Consider the following 24,219-nt stretch of genomic DNA (forward strand, 5'->3'; position numbering starts at 1 on the left):
AGAAGTTTCCATTGGCTTCAGTGAGTGCAGGATTCTCAAGTAATTGCAAGTCTTTAGTGAGGTCAGATGCTTTGCCCTTTGTGCCAGTGCACCCAGCAAAGAAAAGGACTAACCCTACAAAGATCTGAGCCCATCAATGTGGGGGAACTAAATATAATTGAATACTTAATTTCAAACCTCATATTCTCTGTCTTCTCTGAAGTGCAGTCTTGTGTTGCAGTTAATCCAGTCTAAGCATGGGCTTCCCTTCTTCCCGATGATGGTTCCCTGCCTACCTCATGTTGGATCAGGCGAAGACAAGGTGAGGTGGTCTTGTTGCTCTGACAGGAGTCAGACCCTGCTGATAATCTGACCTGCTGTTACTGCTACACTGTCATGACTGCTACCTCTGAGGAGGTGGGAATGCAGAGAGGAGAAGAGGAGGAGTGGGATCTAGGAATGAAAATGAGACTTTGGGCATCAGCCTTCAGTCCTGTGGAATTAACCTGAAACTAACAAGACTCTTATGAGTAAAGGTTGTCAAAATGAACCCTCGATCTGGCCTATTCAGCAGCCAAAACCCTTCAAAAACTTACTCAAACCTGTACTGACTGAGCAGAGTGAAAGGACCAAGTCTGCCAGAATTGTGGCAGTGAAGCTGCTCCTAATGTTGCAGCAGCTGTCTTTTGTCCTGTACATTGAAGGGCTAACATAGCACCAATTTCTAGTTGCATCAGGCTGAGATAAGCCCAGGTGTACATGCTGTTTTCTCCAAGGAAGGTTTTGTAATTGGTCAAGCATTGTTCCAAGCAATATACCAAAAAACAATCTGTTTTTCAAAATCTTTTCATTGACCTTGTTACTTAAATTTCAGGTAGAGGAAGGAAGAGTTATAGCAATGCACATTGGTGTACTTTGGGTGGTAAAGGTGGAAAGAATAAATGATTATACGCTTGTCCTTTTTTTTTTTTTCCCTTCGCCTCATGATACCAACTTTCCAGTCGCTTCATGTCAGGACAAATACCCAGTGATTTCAACGGAGGCTGTATTAGTGGTTTTCCTAAAGCAAATGAGTAAGATGCCGAAACTTTAACCTCGAGTACTGTACAAATAAAGAGGGCCTCTCGAACAAACGTGCTTTCTCTGTCTGGTGCCACTGAAACCAGATAGAGCTGTGTGCCTTATCTCATAGGTGATACTGTGGCAGAGATACCCAATAGGTTGCTTCCAGCAGGATGCTTTGAGGGGATGAAGAACTGCACAGCTTTCCCACCACTGCTTGATATGCTGCCTCTGGAGCACAATGCAGTGCCTGTATTGTGTTGTAGGTGTCCTCGGAGACCCCAGGGCTTGGTCTGGCTGCTGAGACAGGTATCGGCTAGAAGGTAGAGGAGCACCGGTTGCCTCAAGTGTGGCTGCTGTGAAGGTTCTTCCTCCTGTCATTTGTAAATGGCAGTGAAAGATGTGAGTGCTCACTGACATGACGATGCTTGACTGTGTCCTGGAAAAAAACATACATTTCCAAGCGACATTTTTTTGCTATTTAAAAGTACTTGTTTCAGCTGGAGGAGGTGGTTTTGTTTTTTGTTTTGTTTTCCCCCCATAGTAACTGCTTGAAGATTTTCTTCACAATTTCTGTGTTATGCCCCGGAGTTAGGTCTGTTTGTGGTGGATGCCTCTGAACTTAGAAATTTTGGAGATATCTTTCAAAAAGGGGAAGATCTCCATAAACACTTGTACTTTGCCCACCTTCATGCCACCGGCTGTCGGGAATTATCTGAAGGGGTGCTGGTCTAGGCTGATGTGCTCTTCTGCCACTCAGAGAGACAGGTAAACATGTAGGGAATCAAATATATTTGTGTGCAGGTAATTAAAGATATATGATAGTGTATATAATCTGTTGTGAAGGGCTTTTGAATTCTTTCTTGGGGGGTTATCAATGAAAGAACTCAAAAGCAAATTGTGGCGATATATTTTAATACGTTTCTTATTCTGTTGGTTGTTCTCCTGAAAGTTTTTCTCTGCTTCAGTGCATTTTGAGCTCAGATGAGCAGTCCTTTCAAAGAAAATCATCGGCTTTTCCTTTCACTGACATTCTCTCGAATAGAGCCGAATATACCTGATTTTACCAAGACTTGTCCTGTAGTAGGCTGTCCTGCTGAAATAGTCTGGCTGGTGTGCTGACTGCCTCTGATCTGTACGGTCAGTTTCAGCATGTGTTAGTAACGCTGTACGAAGTGCAGGAATGATGCGTGAGGTAGGAAGCATTGCCATCCTTATGTAGCGGCTTTCTAGCTGAAATAAAAAAGGAGCTAGGCAAGAAAGGAGGCCGGGGAGTTGAACTAAAACACACTCAATGGCAGAACACACCTGGTCTCTTCAAATTGTGGGTGAGGCAGTTGTGGTCTGTAATTATAAGCTGCAAGGTAATGGCTAGGTCCATCTGTAAGTACATGCCAGCTCTGATCTCGCAGCTCTGGGACGCACACCTGTTGAGAGCTGATGAGTAAAATCATCTTCTAAAAAGCCAATGTATTTAATCTGAAGTTACCTAAATAACTGTGTTAAGGAGTATTGTTCTCACTGGACAGTACAAGGTATAAATTCTGTCAACTCCTGTTTTTTCTGAAGTTCTAAGAAACAAGAAACTTTTATTTAAATATCAGCATATTTCTTGTCAGGGTCTAGACTGTGTTTTGCTCCTCGTTTAACCCTTTCAAAAGGCAATGGGAGCAAGATTGCCTGTCATCTGGATTGGAAACCTAGCACAGCCTGGAGGCTGCCGGTGGCTAGCGCTGGACAGACCACTGACAACAAAACCAAACCTTATCTTTGGTAGGGACAGTGCAGCACAAAATTACCCATCTTTTTGCAACATAGATTGTTGCACGGCTGTCCCCAGGGTACCTGAGAAGCCGAAGAACAACCAGAGGGGAAGGAGGTGCTGGAGCAGGCTACAAGGAGGCAAACCAGGAGGAGGTGAAGGAAGGAGCAAGGCTACCACGCTGTGAAAAAAGCAGCACCGTGGACCTTAGTGCCGTGGATGTTTCTTGTGGCCCACAGCCGGTGACCCTCCTGAATACAACACCGAGTCTGCCTGTGTCAAGCGGTGGGACAGATCCTGTCCTATTGGACTGGCTGAGTGCAGCATCCCCCTTCACTGAGCCTCTGCTGTGTGACGAAGCTGGAGAAACAGGAGTTGAAAAGCAGCCAAGATGATTCAGTGTGCAGTGCGGTGTTGTGCTTATCTACTGTTTTGAACCAGTTATTAGGTGACCGCCTTTGAGCTGGTTAAACGACGTGTTCATACAAATGCTTGGGTCATCCTTAGCCTGGGTCTCCCACGAATACTAAAGAGAATATGGAAAAGCTTTTTGGAATGGAAAGCAGTAGTATAAACCTAAAATCAAAAATGAAAAGCAGGCTGCCATGACCAGCCACTGTTGTGCAATATTCTCCTGGATTGAAATACCTAATGGCTAGGCAGAACTAGCTTTGGGAAGTGCAGTGGATCTCTGTCGATTTTCTATCAACTCAGGAGGACAGAGTTTCTTTTTTCACGCAAAATTTTCTGATTTTTTTTCCCCACGAGATTTCTACAGATTTTCTTCTTCAGGATAGCATATCATTCTAGGGGCCATCCCTTTTCCTCAGTCATTTTAGGATCAGGATTTCTGTGTGTTTGATGTTATAAACGTGTGTACCCTGAATCAAGTGGCGGTGCCTTTCATTGTGCTATGTGCTGCTGCTTTTTTGGAGAGGACCGAGGAGGGTGGATGGAAAAGGAGGAAATTCAACAGTGAATCGATTTGATTTTTTGGAAACTATTACCAACTCGTGCAAGGCAAATTTGCGGTGTGCCTTTTCTTTTTCTTTTAAGAAAAAAAGGAAGGGAAAAATCCTCAAATAATCTGAAAGAATCCAACATCTCAATAAGACACAGTCCCTCCCCTCTGCTCGGTGTTCTGAAAGGGACCATTGTTTCCAGGTTTCAAGGTGGGCTCATTGACTTGCACGTTTCCATGGAACCAGCGTGTTTTCCTTCCTGAATGACACTCGCTTGTAATCTCAGAAGTTTTTTCAGCAAATTAGCACAGGTGATCTGTGAGTGGCTTTGGTTGGACTAAAGGCTGGTGAAGGACCTACTTGATTAACCAGATGAAGAAATATAAGGAGTGAAAATAAAATTCTGGGATAAGCCTTGGTTGAAAGAGGTAGGGCAGAAAAACAGAAATGCTGCTAACTCGCACTTTGTAATTTGTGTGACACAGGAAAGTTGATGTTGGATTAACATGCTGATGCACTTAACAAGTGAAGCAAGCAGAGCTCTTTTAAAACTTTTAAAATCCACAGCAGTACTACGGAGCTAACAAGATGAAAAAGGAAGAGGTACTTTTGGTGGTAATTTGTAACCTGCACGATTAAAAAGATGATGCTAAATTGTTTAATAAAACCTACACATGCATTTAAGGAGTTTTACTCAGTACCTAACAACACACTGTCTATTAGAACCAACACATCGTCTAATAAAACTGTTTAAGAGTTTAGATGGAATGGTTTTTCTGCTGAAATATGTTGATTCAATGAACTCAAGGAATTTGAGATGATGGATCTATTTTTGTTGACCTGTTGTACGGGAAATTATAAACATTTTGATAAAAATCAAAACATTTTGCATCTAGTTCTGTCGTTAGAACTTTGATGTTTAGATATGCAAATCAAGGTTGGATGATTTCCTAAAAGATACATTCTAGTTTGAACAGGAATTAAACTGGGACGTGGTACAAGACGATTCCAGAAGTCCTGGGTTTGTAGCACTGCAAGATGCAGGTCTGACTCATGAGTGATGCAAGTCTGACTCGGGGAAAGGTTCACTGGGAAAATCCATCGCTCTCCTAATGGGAGAGTCCCAACAGCTGCGCAGCATTCCCCAGCATGAAGTGAGGTCTTCCAGAAATGAACTGTGTGCTCTCTATCTTCCCAAGCGTGCGGCACAGAGAAAGCAAGCAAGCGTTTTCCCAGTCCCAACTACGTCTGCAGTTTTGCAGAAGGATGCAAGCTCTGTAAATGGTTTCTAAAGGAGGCATCCTCTGCACCTCCTGGAAGCCTCAGCAACTTTCTTGTACTGGATTCTTGTGTCACTTGTCAGGGCATCGTCTGTGTTTCAGTGGGAAGAATGTGTCAGTCAAAAAGTGATGCATTTGCTTGGTGCTGCCAGATATGCAGCCTCTAGCACACCCGCTCCACAAGGAAATACTTTTATTGCGCTGTCCCCTCGGGCATCGCAGCCAGAGGCAGAGCACACACAGGCTATTTGTGCTCAGCAGTCTCCGTGGGACCACAGGGGCTGCTTGCTTTGACTCTCTGCTTTTTATTCCCTTGTGTAGCTGTGCAAGCCTAGGCACAGTTTGGCACTTAGAAAAACGTGGTGATTTTTCAGCAATACTGGTGGGCATGATTTCTGTCGGCTCTGAGATAGTCCCTGAACTGCTGAGCGCGCTCCCCTCTCATTGAATCTGCCCAGGTGGCTCAGCACTTTGTGGGACGAGACCTGGGTGAGCCCTGTGTTATTTGGCATTTCTCTGTGTGTGATACCAGCTGGAAATATCAGGCTGTTATTCTAAATACATCTGTTGTTTCTTGGTACAAACAATGATATTTTTCAGCTGAAGCCAGTAGAGGTTTCCAATTAAGGAAAAAATGTAGTCTTTTTCTCAAAACAGTGAAACTTGAAATAGTCATTGTTCGAACGAAAGCTTGGTCCTTTTCTGCCTGCAGTCACCTGTTTATGATATCACTTTCCAGTTTAAATTCTGTGACCTATTACATCTTTATGTATAAAAGATTCACACTAAAAAGAACAGAGGAGAATGAGGCAAATTGTACAGAAACGCATAGTAAAAATTAGTAACCAACATAGAGAAAAACGTTTGTTCTTCTCTTAGTCTTTCTATTTATATTTGTCCTAGGTGTTATTTTTTATTTATGATGCTTGTAGCTAAAATAATTACTCTTTAAGGAGCCTTTATTTAGTTGGCAATGTCCTTGAAAAAAGTTGTTTGGAATAGCATGGGTGTTACTGTCTCAGAACAGCCATCTGTGCTTAGCTAGCATTTTACACAACCAGACAAGAAGTTTTTTGCTCATGGCACTAATCTTTATTCCTTCTTCAGTTTTTTTCATGAATTGCTGGGTTTGTTCTGAGTGATAATGTGTAAGGTTGGATATTAAATTACCAAGTATATTCTAGTAGTGTGCTTCCTGCGTTGCATGTACAGTGCCTCTCAGTTGCATTGCTAGGTGCACCAGTGCTCTGTGTCTAATACAGCTCATTATTGTGCTATGCCTGATAGCTAAGAAGAAATAAATATGTTCAAATTGAGAACAGTTTTGGATGTTTTGAAAGCTTAAGATTTTTTTTTTTTTGATGTTACTCATTCTGTAAGTTAATGCTCAGAATTGAAAGTGTTGTAGTGTACTAAACTTCTCTTTTTTGGCAGAAGCTGTTTTGAATATGGCAGCAACTGCTTCTTAAAAGCCTTCCCCTCCAAGTCCTCTGTGTTGGAGCATTTCTGGCTCTTACCACGATAACACAGTGAGTCCTGAGGGACTGCTTAAGGAGGGGATTTATAGAAGCAGGCTGTAAGATGTTGATTTCAGTGAAATGTTGTGATTTTTATCACCACCATCTTCATTTTTGCTGCTTAGATGACATCTGTCCATTATCAGCTCTAGTGGGTTTCATGAAAAACCCTTTTTGTGAGGGTGGTTGCACACTGGAACAGGCTCCCCAGTGAAGTAGTCACTGCACCAAGCCTGTCTGAATTTAAGAAGCGATTGGACTGTGCACTTAGTCACACGGTCTAAACTTTTGGGTAGACCTGTGCGGTGCCAGGAGTTGGACTTGGTGATCCTTATGGGTCCCTTCCAACTCGGGATGTTCTATGATTCTATGAAAGATGGGGCATGGTAAAGCCTTAAACAGATTAAATGTGTTCTTACAGGTAACTTTGTTGTTTTACAAACGAACTTCTCTAAGTATAGTTACTTGCTTGGGCTTCCAGGATCAAATCAGTATTTAGCCATGCCTGGTTCTTTAGATTAATTGGTTAAGACTTCATTTTAGTTGCTTTTACTTCCTGAGCTGCTTTGGTTTTCGTCTACCCATATGAGTTGCTGGATTAGTCCAGGCAGTATGTCTTTAGTTAGGCAGTACTGTATCTAGTAGGTATATGGGGATTAGAGGGTTAAGCATTTTAACAAGTCACCATTTCAAACAGTTGCTTGCAAGGGCACACACCTATTGATAAAGATCTATGCCTTTGGCAAAAAAAGTTCTGGAGATTATATTAAGTAGATATTTCAGTTCTAAATTGCATCAGACTCCCCGGTCTAATTTCGTAGTTTTAGTCCTTCTGATGACAGATTTTCCTTTGCATGGTTTAGGAAAGACTGGAAAAATTTTATGTTCTGTGGCAAACTAGACAACTGGAAGCTGGTGTTGTATATGCTTACTACATGCCCCTTTTTTGGTCTATAAAGTAATAAAAAGCCTTGTTTCTCCACCCCTCCCCTCCCATTTGAACTAATACAGGAAATGAAAATTCCAAAAGAAAAAAGTTACAAGTCTAGAAAAAAAATAAAAGATAAAACAAATCCTTTGTATTGTTCTCAAATTGTGGAGCTTTGATAATGATGCCTCAAAGAACTATCCTTTTGTATTTTTTAGCTGTTGCTAAAAATAATTTCCAACTATGACAGTTTTTTTTGTTATTTTGTAATATATCATTCTAAAGTTAATAGTCTGCTTAGTAGCCTAGATACATGCTAAAAATAGGATATTTGTAAATAAAATCATGCATTTATTCTGCCAGTTCTATGTTTTGTCCTTTTTTGGTTTTCTTAGTAGAAATGTTTGTGGCACACATTGTCTCAGATTTAATCAGTGCCTATTCCTCAGCAAACACATTCTCATCCTGTCAAAATACTGCATCGAGCCTTACCTCCTCTGTTCTGTTTAATCTAGATAAATGTTAGAAAGGCATTCTGTCTTTTCCCGTTCCAGACAGGTAAGATTATCCATAAAGGAGATTGTACATTTTGTCTTGGCAGAAGCTTGCAACATCCCCAGATGATGAATAGACATCCGCTTTGCTTAGAGGTGTTACTTGAGATTAAATAGTCCCAACAGTAAATTAAATACATGGGTACACAATGGAAACACTTCAATTTCTTTTGACGTTTTGTAGTTGTTTACTTCAGTTTATATTTTCTCCCTTCGCCTTTACCTGCGTCAGGAGGCAGAGGCACTAGCACGATAGTCATGGCCTTTTCCAAGGTGTGGGATACACACCTTCACATCTTCCCATCTGGCTTAGCCATGTAGTAGTGTACTCCCTGGGTAGACAGGAGAGAAGGAATCCTTAAACAAATCTGTCCTGAAGGGCTTGACTGGCTGAATTACTGTGAAAGGGTTGTTTTACCATGAAAGGGCAGTTGTCTTGCCTTCTCTTGCAAGGCCAAAGCCTCTGTGAAATGAGAAGGGCAGCTCAGAAAATCACGGTACTAACAGCTGTGATACCAAAAGCAACATCCCGTTGTGCATGCGGTATGCTGTATGTAAGTATGATGAAAGAGGAGTTGTTGTGTAGTAAGAAACTTGGTGATTTCATGTCTTGGATTCCTTAGACACACCACAGTCCTCAAAGTCTTGAGTGCCAGTCCCAAATTCAGGACCATGGTACTGTGTTTATTCTGTACTCGGATCCAACCAGGTTCCAAGATAGGGTCCAGGAACGCCGTCTGGGCAGCCATGCCATTGCTGCTCTCCTGAGCAGAAAGAAGTACAGAGAAATACGCTTTTATTTACAAGTTCCTCTGCAAATTTGGCTTGCCCCCCTTTCTTGAATTTCAGAGGCACAGGAGTGGGCCCCATAGAGCTGATGGATGATTTCAAAGCTAGAACAGGGGACCTCAGAAGAAGGCAGGAGCTGGCTGTCTGCAGACAACTCAGTAGTACCCTGCTGGGGCGTAGGAAGTGGACATTGTAGGAATTGGGCCATTGCTCTGCTTCCTCCCAGTGGGTGGAACTGGAAAAGGATTTTGCTTCTGTCATTTAAAAGTCTTGCATTCCAAGTCTTGTGTCCTCCAATCTCTTGTTCTTCTCTGCCTGATTTGGAGGTGTTCTGTCTCTTCCCTGCACTCCTTCATCCTTGCCGTTTGTATCTGTATTTTGGGATGCTGTTTGCTTTTGCTTGGTTCCAAGTAATGGACAGTTGTTTTATTTGCCCAGATGGTTTTGAAAAACCTACCCAGAATGGTCTGTCTCTGGGAAATGCCACTCAGGTAGCACTTGAAAGGCCACAAGGAATCTCTTGAAGCAGGTGGAAGCTGGCAAGTTCTGTCTCTAGAAAACCTACCTAGTTTCTGACAGCTTTTCTCTCTTCCCAGCTGCTCAGTAGCCTAGGCCTCTGGGCTCCTAATTTCACAAGTTGCTGAAACCAGAGCTCCTGGGGCTTGCTGCAGAGTTAAAAAGGTGAGCCCTAGATTCTTTTTCCAGTGCTAGAAACACCAATTTTATTCTATCCTGAAAAGACTTCCGTTTTACAGGAATTTTTATTTTTTTAACCTTTCTTCCACATGGAATGAAAAAAATGACTAAAATGCAGTATTTCCAGTAGAGAGTAAGTTTTGCCCTCCCTGTCTCCTCCCAGCTGTAACAGAGATGGCTTGTTTGAGAAATGCTTTGCAGGACAACCACTGTGTTTGTAGAGGATAAATGTGCTTACAGATAAGCCATGTTTCAAACCACATGGTTATTGTCATTGCTATGATGGGAAGACTCACTGAAGTCACTTTACTGGCAGCAGCTGTGGCAAGAAAAGGGAACTACCTTAATAAACCCACGTTTAATTATGTAAGCATGCTGGCATTGTGGTATAGGCAATCTCAGATGCATACTATTGTTTTTTAAATATAATTTGCTTTTCCTGATTTTGCACCCATTCTGTACTCTTTGTATTTCTGATACCTTCACAGTTCTGGAAAGGTCTTAATTATCAACTGTTTTATCCTCTTGCAGGGTCTAAATGGGAAACCTGGATTTCAAAGGGCATTTTGACTGCATTTGCTGCTTGGTTGGGCCTTTTATGTAACTTTTCTTTTGTAGAGTTGTAGGGCTACAGAAGAACGACGTCTGATTTTTGTGTTTTCTAGTTTGCTTGCTCAGTCAGTTTAATGTGCATACAGGAGAGTATACAATTTTAAAGTTATACTATATTTACCATGCATTATTTTTTCATTTTAACGTAAAGGAACTGATTTTACACTGACATTTATGCTAGTGCAAAAACTTTTGTAGGTGACACAGATGACTGGGTGGCATCTTACCTTTCTGGAAAACAACTGATCAAGATTGCAAGGTAGTTAACAGCCAAGAGTCAACAGTTGTGCATTCCTAGGAGAACCACACACATTGACTTGACAAGTCCACTCCTTGAAAATCCTCGAAATAGTATAGAGGAACAGCTCCAAAAATGTTTACTTAAATTGTGGTTGCTACTATGGTGCCCGAAGGTTAATCAACAGCAAAGACCCATTGTGCGCTGCCTGAAACAAAGAGAAGCAGTCATCCTTTGCCCCCAAAGGAGAGTAATTTCTCAGTGATAATATTTGAGGTATTTTGTGGGTGGAACACCAAGTGCTTCCCTAATTTATTCTGTGATTTTATTAACCAAGAACACACAAAGTGCTTGATACTTTCTGGAGTTGAAGTAGTAAGTCATTACAAGAAGACTTATGAACTTCAATACAGTGGGATGCCCCGCAGTGGTATTTGCTATGGATTTAGATTATTCTTGCTTCAATCAATGACAAAACCTCCAGGGATATTAGTGAGGAGGTATCCAAACATCAGCCAGCTCATATTTGCAGGATCACAGAGTACAAGGTGAGCTGAGATTAAATGACTAAATGGGGAAAGAAAGCAAACAGATGAAGCTATACAGATAGAGGTTAAAGAGTTAATAATATTGGTACTATAACAGATAGTCTCCCAACTGTTCCCAGAGATGACTGCATATGTTTTTATTTAGATAAACTATACTTACATAGACTTCCAGCTGTTTGGTCATTTTGATCCATTTGTAACTTGGGATGTAGATCTCCTATTTCAAAACTGGAATAAAAGGTTAAGTGAGAGGAAATGAATGGGCTGAGTTGTTTGTGTGTCCCATCCCCAAAAGGAGTGACCTTAATTTAGAAATCCTAAGTGAACTGGAAAAGGTAGGTAAACCTTTTGCCTTTGGGCCATAAAACTTTGCTAACTAAACCGTTTCTGCCCATGGGAGTGGCTCTTAGTTGGTTCCACCCTGTCTGCAGCTGATGTGTGTCAACCTATTTCAGAAACTTAATCTGGGGTGGGTATATTAGTAACCTGAACAGACAAATGCCACGTCCGTAACCATTAATTTGGGTTACAGGCAGAGCTAACTGGTTTTGTACCAAATGGACATGCCCCACCAATCTCATATAACTAATATTATATATGATAAAAATGGAAAGTGCCCAACCAACCAGTAACTTCCATTATTTTTGACACTCTTAGCACTGATTTCTTGTTACAGGAACCTTTTTTGAAGTAAATTCAGTTCTTAATTGCTCACTTTCATTTTCAAAACTGGTATCCCGTCTTAATTATGAAAGAACTACAGAGTTTCTTAATCAGTGTCTATTGATAATGTGACAGGGAATTTGAGTGCAAAGCATTGTGTGAGACTAGCGTAGATTGGGAGTATCTACTGTAGTTTATTAACGAGGCTTCCGTATTTTGGGGAAGGGAATGCATTTATTTAAAATGAGAATTATGTGTCAAAGTAGCGTGGTGATTGAAGCAGTCCTCAGTAGTTTTTAATCACGTACATGGATACAGGAGGCTTTTTGTGTACCTATTCTGGAAATAATAGTGGCCGTGGCTATTTCAGGATTATTTTGTCACTTCATTGTGGAGAAAATTAGCTGTCTAGGTATTTTCAGTATCTTTAGAAATGTGCATACTTGAGTATACTGTGCTGAGGGCAACCTTTTTCCTAATCCTGACAAGGAAGGAATCTGAAATATTCTAAACAACTTATTTTGTCCTTTGGGTTAATCACACAAAATGTATGCCACATTCCAGCTAAAACCTACATGGCATATTTATTTAAAATAAGTGTCAGATAAGAGTGAGTTTTGCACGCTTCCCTCCCTGTGTTTTTGGAATAACACTGCTTCTGCTCTGCTGTTAAAGGTATTTTCATCTGTCTAACCTTTAAGAACTTGATTATTCCTCAAGAGAGAACAGAACAAATTGCGTTTTTCCCAGACCTTTAGTGAGCAAAAAAAGCACATGCCTAAGTTGGTTTCTGTTTAGTAAGGCATGCCACTGTGGTGATGGGTCTCATGGAGGTCGTCAGAATTAAGCATGGATCTCGATGCATTGAGGAGCTGGGTCTTTTAATGTTTCTTCACTAAAAATGTTTAACAGTGTATAGCAATGTGGAAGGTAGTGTGTTCATTGGGGAAATAAGGTAGTAGCTGAGAAGGAGATTCAGAGAACTGCTGATATGTGCATTGTATGTGCACAAAGTTGAAACAAAGCAGAACTAGGTAAAGTTTGGCTATTTCATTCACTACTAGTTGATTTACTTTGTTTACAGGAGAAAAATGAGAAACTACTTGAAGATACTGGCAAGAAAGTTTCTGAAACCAATAGTGTCCTTTTGCACAAGGTGTCTTCAGGAAGTGATGGTTACACAAATTGTATTTTTTTACACTATCTTGAAGAACACAAACAGAATAGCAAAGGAAATGGAGCCTGACTAGAATTGGTGAGAGGTTTTGGTGTTTTTTTGCAAGTGCAGCGATGGTTAAATGGCTGTAGCTCCCATTTTACAATTTCCATTTGTTTCAGACAGTGTTCTGATGCTGGCTGAGTTAGCTGAGCCTGCACACCAACTTGTCTGAGTGCAGAAGAGGGTCAAAGGTCACTTCTGCTAAGAGGCTGGACTCATGTTCACAGCTTTGTATTTCCTTGTGCTCTTCCCACTCTTCGCTGGGTCCCCAGGAGATGAATCAAGCATCCTTGTACCAGCTGGCTCCCACACATAAGGCTGTGTTGACCCCTAGTGTAACTGCATCGCTGTAAGCAGTTACACCAGAGATATTTTTCTCTGACTCAAATCCAAAAGAGAGAGAGAGAGAGAGAGATTAGTAGTTAGCTTTGGAGTGGAAGGTCAGGTGCAGTTTCCTCCCTCTTCTCTTAATCCATCAACATTTTGCCAAGAGCATCGCCGAAAGTGCAGCCAGTTTCTACCAACGTTGTCCTTGGATTTTACTTTTAAAATGTGATCATTATTTGGTTGTCAGCTCTGGAACTTTGATTTAAAAATAAAACAAAACAAACAAACAAAAAAGAAACATTTTTGTAGCTGATAGCTTTGGGGAATGATGCATTTTGAAATAAAATGCAAATAATAAATTACTGCAATATTTTCGCAGTTGGTGGGCTGTGTTGACTATAAAAGTGGAAGATGAATCACAGTGGACATGTTCCAGCTTACCTTCTGGTACATGTTTTGCTGCTAAGCATTATGTGCTCTTCCTTGACATTTTGGTGCAAATTTTCCTTCTGTAGTATTTTACTTGTTAGATATTTACAAGATGAAGGAGCTGAGTCAGATGCAGGATGTGCTCGTCCACTGACCAGCTGTATCTGGAATGAAGGCAAAGGTAAGGCGATGTATAATTCTGCGTAAGGAGTTCACCTCAGTTATGTAAACCTATGGACAAACATTTTAGATGAAATGGTTGGAGTTACTCATTATTTTACTTATTTCTGTTGTGGTCAAATGAAAAGTTTTTTGTGTTCAAAACCTCACTGAATATCATTTGGGAAAAAAAAAATGTCTTCAGTGACTGACTTCTCATGCAACAGAACTACGTAGGTGTTGAGTACAGAAAAGCAGGCATGAAAATCTGAGTAGTTGGTGCATAGGTCAAGCAATGCCCTTACAAAATATACTGCAGGACTTATCCTCCCCTTCAAAGAAAGGGGATTGACAGGGGAATGGTTAGGTTCATAGGGACTTTGCAGAAAACTCTATGGGCTTGTAACTGGGATTTCTTTTTCAAAGTGAAACGTTATATTGCTCGCAAGTGCTCTACAGTTGTTGAAATTTGTGCTACCATTTTGGCAAGTGGTAAGAAGAAATAGTTTTAAAGAAGGCTCTACAAGATACGAGGTAATTTGAGAGCGTGCTATCTACATTGGGACTTTTTCAGCTACAACTCTGGAAGCTTCAGCTACTTAGAGATAAAACTGAGTGGTTTGGGGGGTGGAATCACATTTTTTCCACCACACTGCTGTCTGTAAATTAAAAGGAATCACAAGTAGAAGGGTTGGTTGAATCATCTGGTACCTTCAGTCCATGGATGGAGGAATGTAACTGCTTGTGAAGGTTTGTTTCCAAGCCACATGCAAACCTCTAAAGTTGTGTGCAATCCTTTGCGTATCACAGGAACATTTAAGGATAAAGTGAGTTGTCTAAAAGCAGGTTGTTTGATGGGAGAGTGCACATTCCTCTGCTGGGAGGTTGTGTGTGTGTTTTTTCTAAGAACTGCTTTTAGCCAACTTGCTAGTGTTGCTTATAAAGGCTTATTTAGTTCCTGGTGGTGTCTGTCATACATGTACACTGCACAACATGTATTAATCATAAGGCCCACCTCCTTCAGCTACATCGATATTTCTTTTAATATCCAACTATATGCTAGCAAGGGTTTCGGTGTCCTAAACGTTGACCTGTTTAGCAACTTTAGTACAATAAATATCTTCACTGATGGCAATGTGTGTTGGATTTAGCTGGGGGTTGTGGCAGAGGGTTGTGTGAGGCTAATGAAGCTGTTGGGCAGGTACAAACTTGGTAAATAGCTGTGCTAAATACTATCAATAACAGATTGGAATCTTTAGGCTCCATAGCTTAGAGCTCTGTGTAGTTCCAGAACCAGGGCAATGGGTTTTCTTTCTTCATTTGGCTTGTGCCCAGCCTTGATAGAAAGTAATATAAAGAAAGCAAATTCTTTGCCAGTAGAATTTCTTAAGCTTTGTGCTGCAGCAATATATGAATGTACTTCTAAAATCCACTTTCATGCAAGTTCCTCATCAACTCCATGCAAATGGTTGAATTTGGGGATGCATAAACAATATCAATGGATAGTTTCTATTTAAATGGAAACAGCAAGGTGGCTGTGCCTTTCTTTTTCGAGGATCTCTGACAGATCTGGAAATGTTCTCAGTGTGGATGAAGTTGTTAAAGAAATTAGGGTAGTGTACAATGTGTTATGGTACTTGTCATAATATTGAGGATTTGGAAATCAGCGCTTTCATCATGAGTGATGCTCACTGCTCTTGAATATGAAATGGCTGGGCCAGTGTTCTTAGCACTCAGGTGGCTGCTGGAATATCTGGGGGATGCTCAGAGCCTAACAGCTGCCAGTGCCACTAAATGACTTCAGTGAATAAAAAAATCTGCGAGTTCTATCCTCAGACTGCAGCCAACTGATGAAAAATTCACGTTTCCTCAAAAAAAAGTGGGTCAGTTGTTCAAGGATTGTTCAAAAGACACGTTGTTCAAAAGACGTCAGGTCATTTTTGCTGTCTGTATAAAACTGAGGAATTGACCTTGAACACTCATTTTATTACATTTTCAATCTCATTTTCAGTGTGGCAGCACTCCTGTCTCACTGGCAGGGCCAGATGCAGGGTGTGGATATGGGATGGAATTCGATTGAGTCTGAATTTATTGCTGGTTTCTCTAGGCCAGGATTTCCTCCAAGTTTTGTAACCTCGTGTGCCACTTGAATTGGAGGAGGGTTGGTTTCTATTAGAAACTATCAGTTAGTTTCAGCTGCCAGTTTAGATGTTTGCCAGCTCTATGAAATGAATGAAAATGTTTGAGGAAATTGGTTTACTGAAGAAATCGGTGAACCCTGAAATGAATTAGTATCTTAGCTACAAATTCACATTTAATAGCTGCGTTTGAAAGGCCTTTTTGTGCAGTAAGAGATAAGCTTGTGGCTTTGTGTTGTGTCCTTGCTCATGTAGGCTGTAAATAAACTGTCTGGTTTTAACTACGTGCTCATTGACTGGTAGGGTATTCAGAAAAAAGTACGTACTGCTTTGTGTAATCCTATCAACAAAGCTGGAAAACCTGAGGACAGAGCAGTACAGAACCAGGTCTGAATCAGTTTACATAAAAAAAAAAAAAAACACAACAAAGTGACATTCCTACTGTTGTCATATTTGGGGGCCATTCGCTTATGTGGGACTGCAAGAAGAGTGGTACCTGGGTGAGAGAAGGGCTTGCTGTCTGGCTTTACGTGTGGTTTGTGTGTTAGTATTGAAACCGTACCAATTCTTACTTTTCAATGTGGTTTTTCATATATTTTTAATCTTGTTAGTGAATGAAAAATGTTTTACACGGTTTTACAACCTCCATTGGAAGGGATTACCAGCTCATAGATCTGTCTCTTGCCTTTGTAGCTGGAAGGCTGCTGCTCCCTGCTTACATATTTTTCTCCTACATATATTCCTGGAAGCATATACACACTTGCTCTTGTGCCTCTCCTGTCCCTTCGTCTAACTGGTGGGTATAACCTAACCCAGCGTTCAGCCCCTGACAGTCACTGTGGTGCCATTTTACATACTCCTACCACAAGCAGCTTTCTGCTGACATACCTTTTCAGTTACTGGCAGGCAGAGGTGTAAAATGCTCCAAAGCAGCAGGGTGGTATCCAGAACATTGTTTAGGTAAGGTTCGCTCACTTCTGACGCTCACCTTTCCGATGAATGTATGGATGGCACTTGCGTCACCTCCACGTCTTCGTTTTGCTGGTCCAAATGAACCATGCTCTGTAGCAGGAAGGAACAGATCTTAGACCACACGTTTATCATCTGAGGGATTTTCAAGCTTTGTGCCTGTACTGAGTTCATCCTTCTTGAAAGTGACACAACTGTGCACTGTATTCCAGCTAAAATTCTACTCGTGTGCCTACAGCATCATTAATACCTCTGTAGTTACTTTTTCTCTGTGTGTGTACAGCTCTCGGGCAGTGCTGTGATGTGTGGCCTGAAAAAGATGAGTTCCAGGGATGTGTCAGATGAGTTTTTTTGCTCAGAGGTTTGTATCCTTCTGTCCTTTGGTAGTTACTCAGGATTTTATCTTTGTCTGCTGCTTCCCATTGATTACATACCCCTCAATCTGACCAAAACTCCTGTCAGCAGTTCCTAGGCTTGACCTGGCTCTTTGTACTATTAAAAATAAATAAATCACAAAACAATGTGAGCAGAGAGGCAAGTCAAGGTTTGGGGCATCTCACTAAGAAAAAAGTTGAAATGAGTTCAAACACTTGATATTCTTAATGGGAAAAATGTGTCTGTATTTATCTGATGTTTTGCTGACATGATTAATAGTATTTTCACCTGTTCAGTGTTTCAGTACCAAACAAACCCTAGCAACTGTTCTCCTACAATCTAACTGGCAAGTCTGTTGGTTTATTTCTGCTCTATGACACCTCGTGTGTTAGGAAGAATTACTGAATCTGTTTGCTGCATGACGTTACGCTCTTTGCTGGGTCACACTGCCATTTCTGACTGCAGATGTTGCTGCAGTTCCTGGTTTATCATTTTCTTTTGCCAAGGGTTTTTAGTTTTGAAAAATTTGTTTCAAATCGCTAAGGCAACTTCTCTTTAACACACGCACAGCAAAGTGGAACCTGACTGATTTCCAAGAAAGGAGTTAACCATGTGGATAAGTGTTTTCAGAGCTGGGCTCTAAATTCTGTAATATAACTAGAAGAATAATAGAAAAAAATGTCATAAAGGGTTTAATTATTTAAAGCCATGGAAGCTAAAAAGGGTAAGGTTAACAGAGCAACGTTACTTAGCGCATGAAGTAAACAGAGATATTATGTTTCGCTAGTTTTTTTACTCTGACATTTTACCAGGGTGTCCGAATGTCTGGTCCTGTAAATATAATTTCCTTATTAGTCATCAACAGATAAGAGGGTCCTGAACTTTGTGAAAAAAATGTTTATTTGCAGGTTCCAGAAGCTTTCGTTGTGCTTCATTTCCAGCTTGTGATTGTGCAGTTTGTCAGGATTTTGATCTTGACCAGAGTAGTCCTTAACTGGCGCTTGGAAGTCACTGGAAATAAGAAAGAAGGGGAAAGAAGTTTTAAGGCCAAATAGTGCCCAGCTCCCACATCTGAGCTGTGCCTCGTGGAAGCCTCTCACTGAGCTCCTGTGTTAGTGGTTTCCTCCCACCTGTGCTGCAGGTACAGCTTGCTTTGGAGCTGCAAACAAGGCCTTCGGTACCATTTGCAGTTATTCTGTGGTCCTGTGGGTTGCTAGAGAAGAGCTGGAATGAACGGGAGCCTGGGGCACCTCCGAGGGCATCACAGCTGTTAGGTTTCTTTACTGGCTTTGGCTCGGCTCCAGGACGTGCTGAAGCCCATGGAAAGATTCAGACAGCGCTCCATCTGAATGAACCAACGGTGCAGAAATGCCTGGCGGAGGGACACCAGGGGCGGGAGAGGAAGGTTGTGTGCATACTGACTCCTGTTTCTGATGGCCTTTTAAAAATATCTTTTTGCTCCTGTCAATGTTTCTTAGTGTTTTTTCCTACATTGAAGCACTAGTGGTACTTACATGAGCCTGCAAGAACTCAGTGAAAATCAGTATGTGTGTTACTCCATTTATATTGCAGCTATTTACATCTCAGAAACTGCTTTTTGTTATCATGTTTTATGTTTTTTTTGTAGGTTTTCTGTTTAAAAATCCTTGATCTACTTCTAGCCAATGAAATTAACGATTTAATTAATTTGTTATAACTGGTGGTGCTTACCACTGTTAACAAACATCTTCATTTCTTTACTTCTGAAATACATCTCCGAATACATGCCGTCAATACGAGTTCCCCCTGAACAAGTATGAAGGGCGCGTGCTTACACATTCAGATTCCTATCTGTAAATGTTTGCATAACCTATGCATTTGTACATTTGAATGGAAAAATGTATTGAAGCTTTTCAGAAGACATCACTGTACTCCAGAATGTTATAAGTAGCCTTTAGCCTTGTATACATAACTATTATGCACATGGCTGTTTGCTATTTAAGTAGTCCTGGAGTGTCTGATGTCAGCTCCTTCCTTTAAATAAAATCCTTGGGACATGTAACACCTGGGTTAGAGCCAACTGGCTTTGGTTTGCTTCCTTCCCAAATGCTTTCATTCATAAATGAGCAAAATGACTCCTCGTGTGATGAAAAGGAATCTCTAGGGTTGTGAACACAATTTTATAAAAAGTATGGCCGTATTTTCGTTTTTCTTTAATAAACCTCAGTGAGACTTTGATCCAGCTCCCAATAAAATCGATGGAACGATTTCTTCTGACTTCGGTGGGCATTTGTCTTGGACCGTGTGCGCTAACCACAGCAATGGGGAGTGGCGCGAGCAGCGGGCACGGAAAGAGTCTGTGAATTTTGTCCAGTTCTCTGCCAGTGGGAAGGACCTGATTGCCGCCAGAGATGAGAGATTTCTGACTTCTGCCAACATGAGTTTCAGTGCTCGAAGAGGGCAACTGTCACGTGGCAGTGACCGTGGAGGAATCCAGACCTGCACTGAAGTAGTGTTTCTCTTCCATACCATGCTCCTGGGAGGAAAGTACAATTAACAGAACCCTAGGGCCTGAAGGCTTGTGGAAATGGCTGTTGGAACAAAGAACGATCTGGGGAGAAAAAATAATTGGAAGCCAAAATCTTTGAAGAAATTAAGGCTGAGTTGAATAAGCATTTGGAAAGGCATAATCTAATTCCCTGGAGGCATGAAGCTATCTGTAGACTGAGTGAATGTAAGGTTAAGTGTCAGGAGAAGAGGTATACATTGGTGTGCAATGAGTCCAGATTTCCACGGCAAAGTATGCACATAATCATGCCCGAAGTTGTCCTGGTGCACTTCCCTCTTGGGTCTTAGAATCGGATCCTAAACTCTCGGTAATGCTTGTTGTTGTAAGTGACCTCTCAGAGGTGTGTCTGTTACAACAGGGACCAGTTTTTATGGACATTGCAGACTCAAATTCTTGCTGTTCATTCCTTGTCTGTGCAGGCAGCTTGGAGATGCTCTCACTGCCTATCCTCTAGATGCAATATTTTTTTATTTTTTGGTAACCATTACTGCATTAAGCTTACTTTTATTTCCTGCTGCCAAGGGTCAGAACTGTCTGCAGTGCACTGTGTTATGGTGACTCTCGTAATTTATCACTCTGCTCAAGTATTGCTTTAGGTGCTACCGTATGGTATTGATGAATAGTCCAAAAGCCCTAGTGGGGCTTCATCTAAACAAGTCTGTGAAAATACTGTTTGCTTGGGTTTTTGTTTTTTGCCCACCTGATGCCTTTTTAGAATTGCTTGAAGGTGGTTATGACTGCTTTGCAGCAAGAGGTAAAGCTCCCTTCAGGCTAGGGAAATATGGGAGGTTGGATTTAAGGTTTTGTATAATCTCTGTTCATTCTACACTGCCTTAAGAACAGAGGGTTTTAGTTTAGCAAAATGATGTGAACATCAGTGTGTAAACTAATAACATTTACTTCTAGCAGGAAAATTATCAGACTAGTCACTTTCTTTGAGAAAGCTGACATAAAGAAGTTCAAAGGTGCACAAGAAAGTTGCATGTCTTGCCTTTCATTTTTCACGTTTCTCACTCGACAGATGTCAGGAAACCTTAAAGGCTTTAAAAATATTTTCTGTGAATGCTTTCAGGAAGGAAATGTTCAATTCCAGTCAAAACTTGTTTCAGCACTTAGCTTGGTCACCTTGAGAAGTTAAATCCCAATTTCATTCAGACTTTCCAAACCCAGTGACTGTACCTGAGCACATTTGATGCTGAAAGACACTTCCCTTAGAGAAGGATGTTCTTCCTGCTTGCATTTGTGTCCCAGGACTGTGACGGAGTTGTACGGGCATACTGCTGTTACGGAGCATTGCAGGGCTTCTGGCAGCTCTGTATTTTGAGCCCATTGAGCATGGCAGGGAATAGGTCAAACTCTAAGCTGATGTAGTTGGCTTTCATCTCTGGCCTAATGTTAGCTACTGATATAGGAACCTCAACTTTATATAAATATTGTAATTATTTTTGAAATAACTAGCACCAGTGTGGCTAGTTCAGAATACAATTTAAGATAAAATCCAGATCCATGGCGGTTTGAAAGTGCAGTAGGCATGGTGTCCCTCCGGTGTAAGTTCATCGCTGGAGAGATGACGCTTGTTATTATCCTTTCTTGTTCTTTGGTTAGTCTTTCCACAACCTTCATGTAAATCCACCTCCACAGCAAAATATGCATTTAGGACTGTTGTGGTTTAACCCGGCTGGCAGCTAAACACCACACAGCCGTTCGCTCACCCTCCCCCCTCCCTCTCTGGGATGGGGGAGAGAAACGGGAAAGTGAAGCCTGTGAGTTGAGATAAAGACAGTTTATTAAGACAGGAATATAATAACAACAATAATAATAATAGTGATAATGATAATAGTATTAATAATAATAATAATGCGTAAGAAACAAGTGATGCACAATGCAATTGCTCACCACCCGCTGACCGATGCCCGGCCTATCCCCGAGCAGCTGGCCCCCCCACCCCGGCCAGCCACCCCTATATATTGTTTAGCATGACGCCAGATGGTATGGAATACCCCTTTGGCCAGTTTGGGTCAGCTGTCCTGGGTCTGTCCCCTCCCAGCTCCTGCTGCACCCCCAGCCTGCTCGCTGGCAGGACAGAGCGAGAAGCTGAAAAGTCCTTGGCCTGGTGTAAACACTGCTCTGCAACAATTAAAACATCAGCATGTTATCAGCACTCTTCTCATCCTAATGCAAAACATAGCACCCTACCAGCTACTAGGAGGAAAAATTAACTCTGTCCTAACTGGAACCAGGACAAGGATCAAGGGCAAAAAGCGCATGTCTGTGTTAACAAGGGAGGAAATAAGAGCAGACCTAGCTCTTCTTCTAGACCCGTTATTACAAACACCATCTTCTCTCACCTGCTGGTTTCTCTATACCTGTGGTTCAGGCTGCAGCTGCTTACTGACAGAAACGTGTAAGGGTCACAGTGTTATTTCTGTCTTGGTATTTCTCACGATGTAGAGGTATTTAGGAATGTAGGATGGCTGAGGTGCAAGTTCTAATTAATGAGTATGATCATAATCTAATTAGCGTGCTGAATATTGCCAACATTGTGTAGTTTTCTGGATTTTGGTAGCCCTAGAAAACACACATCACCCTGCAGAATAGCACCAGCTCCTGTCAATTTACTTGTCCTCTAAGTATTACCAAAAAAATTTTTTTTGGTGTATTTGATGATTCTGAAAATGATCCAATCACAGAGATTTGCTAATTCTGAAAATGAACCAATTACAGCAAAGTTAAAATGTGATTACATTTTGCCATTTATTTCCCAATAAATTCACATGACAAATGCAACATGGGTAGAAAGGCTTGAAACTTGAGCAAATTAATTGAAGATCTTCAACAGACAAATAGTTATACCATCAAATTGCCTTTTTTCTTTTAACAGGGTGGAAAGAAGTCTTACACTGGGCCATGTGGGGGCCGTGACTGCAGCACTGGGTGCAAATGTTTTCCAGAGAAGGGCGCAAGGGTAAGTTTGTTTTCATTAATACAGCAATTTCTTGTGTCCCTCACCAATTTGGGGGGGGGGGGGGAGGGAGAAGGGGAGCGTGAACGAGAACCAAGTTAATACGTGTAATTCTCAATCTAATGACCTCATAAAACCAGAGAAGTGAAGAAGACCAGCTGCATTTCTAATGTTCCTGGCCAAGATTTCAAAATCTCTTCTGAAAGCTTTACAAATTGTTAGCTTTGCAACAGCTCTTTAATGGGATCTCATTTCTTTATGTGATCTGAGCCCTAGTTTAAAAAAAAGTCAGACTTTTTAAAGCAGATTACAACAATTGAAAAGGAAAATCTAAGTAATGTGGGTTTCCAGTACAGATTTTACTCTTTCTTTTTTTTTTTTTAACTGTAATAGCTTCTGTTAGTTTGTTGAAGTGTTTTTGACTTCAGTAGTTGCTTGTGAAGAAACAGTAACTCTGAATGTAAGTGCTTCCCTTTGAGGGAAGAGCACCTCTCTTTGAGGTCTGCATTTGAAGTGATCAAATGTTTAAGCAAGATTTCTCTAAGACTGCTTAATTTCTTTTGTTCCTGTGAAAGGGTCATAACCTTTATGTTAATGCAGCTGGCTACTTGCAGGCTTAGGGTAATGCAGAGCTGCTGACTTCACTTTACCTTAAATTACAGTGTTAGTTTTTATCCATACAGTATCTACTTAATAATTTCTCGTAAGCTCTCTGAAATGTTTTAGGATGTATCAAAATGAATCTGATAGATTTTGCTTACAGAGATGAGAAAAGGAAAGATCTGCATTGCAGGTACCTGAAGAATTAATTTGGAAGGGTTTAAGTTGGGGGGAAATACCATTTGTCTTGGTCAATGGTAATAAAATTATTTTTGTTATTCTTACTGAAAACATATGATGTGTTCATTCTGTCATGTAAGAAAAAAATCCTTGCATGTATTGTTTATTTATAGAACAGGAATAAGGTAAAAATAGGAGTAACAATATATCAGTTCACTGAAGTGATCAACTTTCCAGTATTTCAATTCATTGTTCAGTATGTCATTAATATTTCAGTAATAATTTCTAGCTATTTATTTCAGATGAATGTGTCGGATTCATACCATAATACAATGGGTTTTCTGTTCATTTTAAAGGTATTTCTTCAACTCTCAGTTCCTCCATTTAATTTCTGAAGCAAAGCTTATAATGTGAAAATGATGTATTTTGCAGCTGTTACCCCACTTGAGAACTTAATAAAATCATTAGCTCTCCTAAAATAATATGATGCTAGCAGGTTGGAAATAATTTATTTCTTTATTGAAAAGTTGTCCTCTGAGACCAAAAACAAACAAACAAAAAAAAAAAGGAAAAGAAATTAAGTCTTAAACATTAGCAATCCTGATTTTTTTTCATGTGTATTTCAGTGACGCAGTATGGGTAAACTCCAGACATCACTTTCTAGGACTGAGCTTAGGAAAATGTAGTTACATAGAAATGAACCTAAGCAGGTGCTTAAATGCT

At 40.8% G+C, this 24,219-nt stretch overlaps 1 protein-coding gene across 2 annotated transcripts in view; it reads left to right on the top strand.

Annotated features, from left to right (window-relative positions):
- The window catches only part of COL4A6 (collagen type IV alpha 6 chain), a 130,414-nt gene that overhangs the window by 23,156 nt on the left and 83,039 nt on the right, over positions 1-24,219 (top strand). For both annotated transcript variants that reach the window (XM_080553511.1, XM_080553512.1), the window contains exon 4: positions 22,636-22,719. In XM_080553511.1, the coding sequence (XP_080409637.1) occupies positions 22,636-22,719 (84 nt within the window). The remainder of the gene's footprint in view (positions 1-22,635; positions 22,720-24,219) is intronic.

The sequence above is a fragment of the Anser brachyrhynchus genome, assembly GCF_964034855.1.
Source record: "Anser brachyrhynchus genome assembly, chromosome: 13".
NCBI lineage: Eukaryota > Metazoa > Chordata > Aves > Anseriformes > Anatidae > Anser > Anser brachyrhynchus.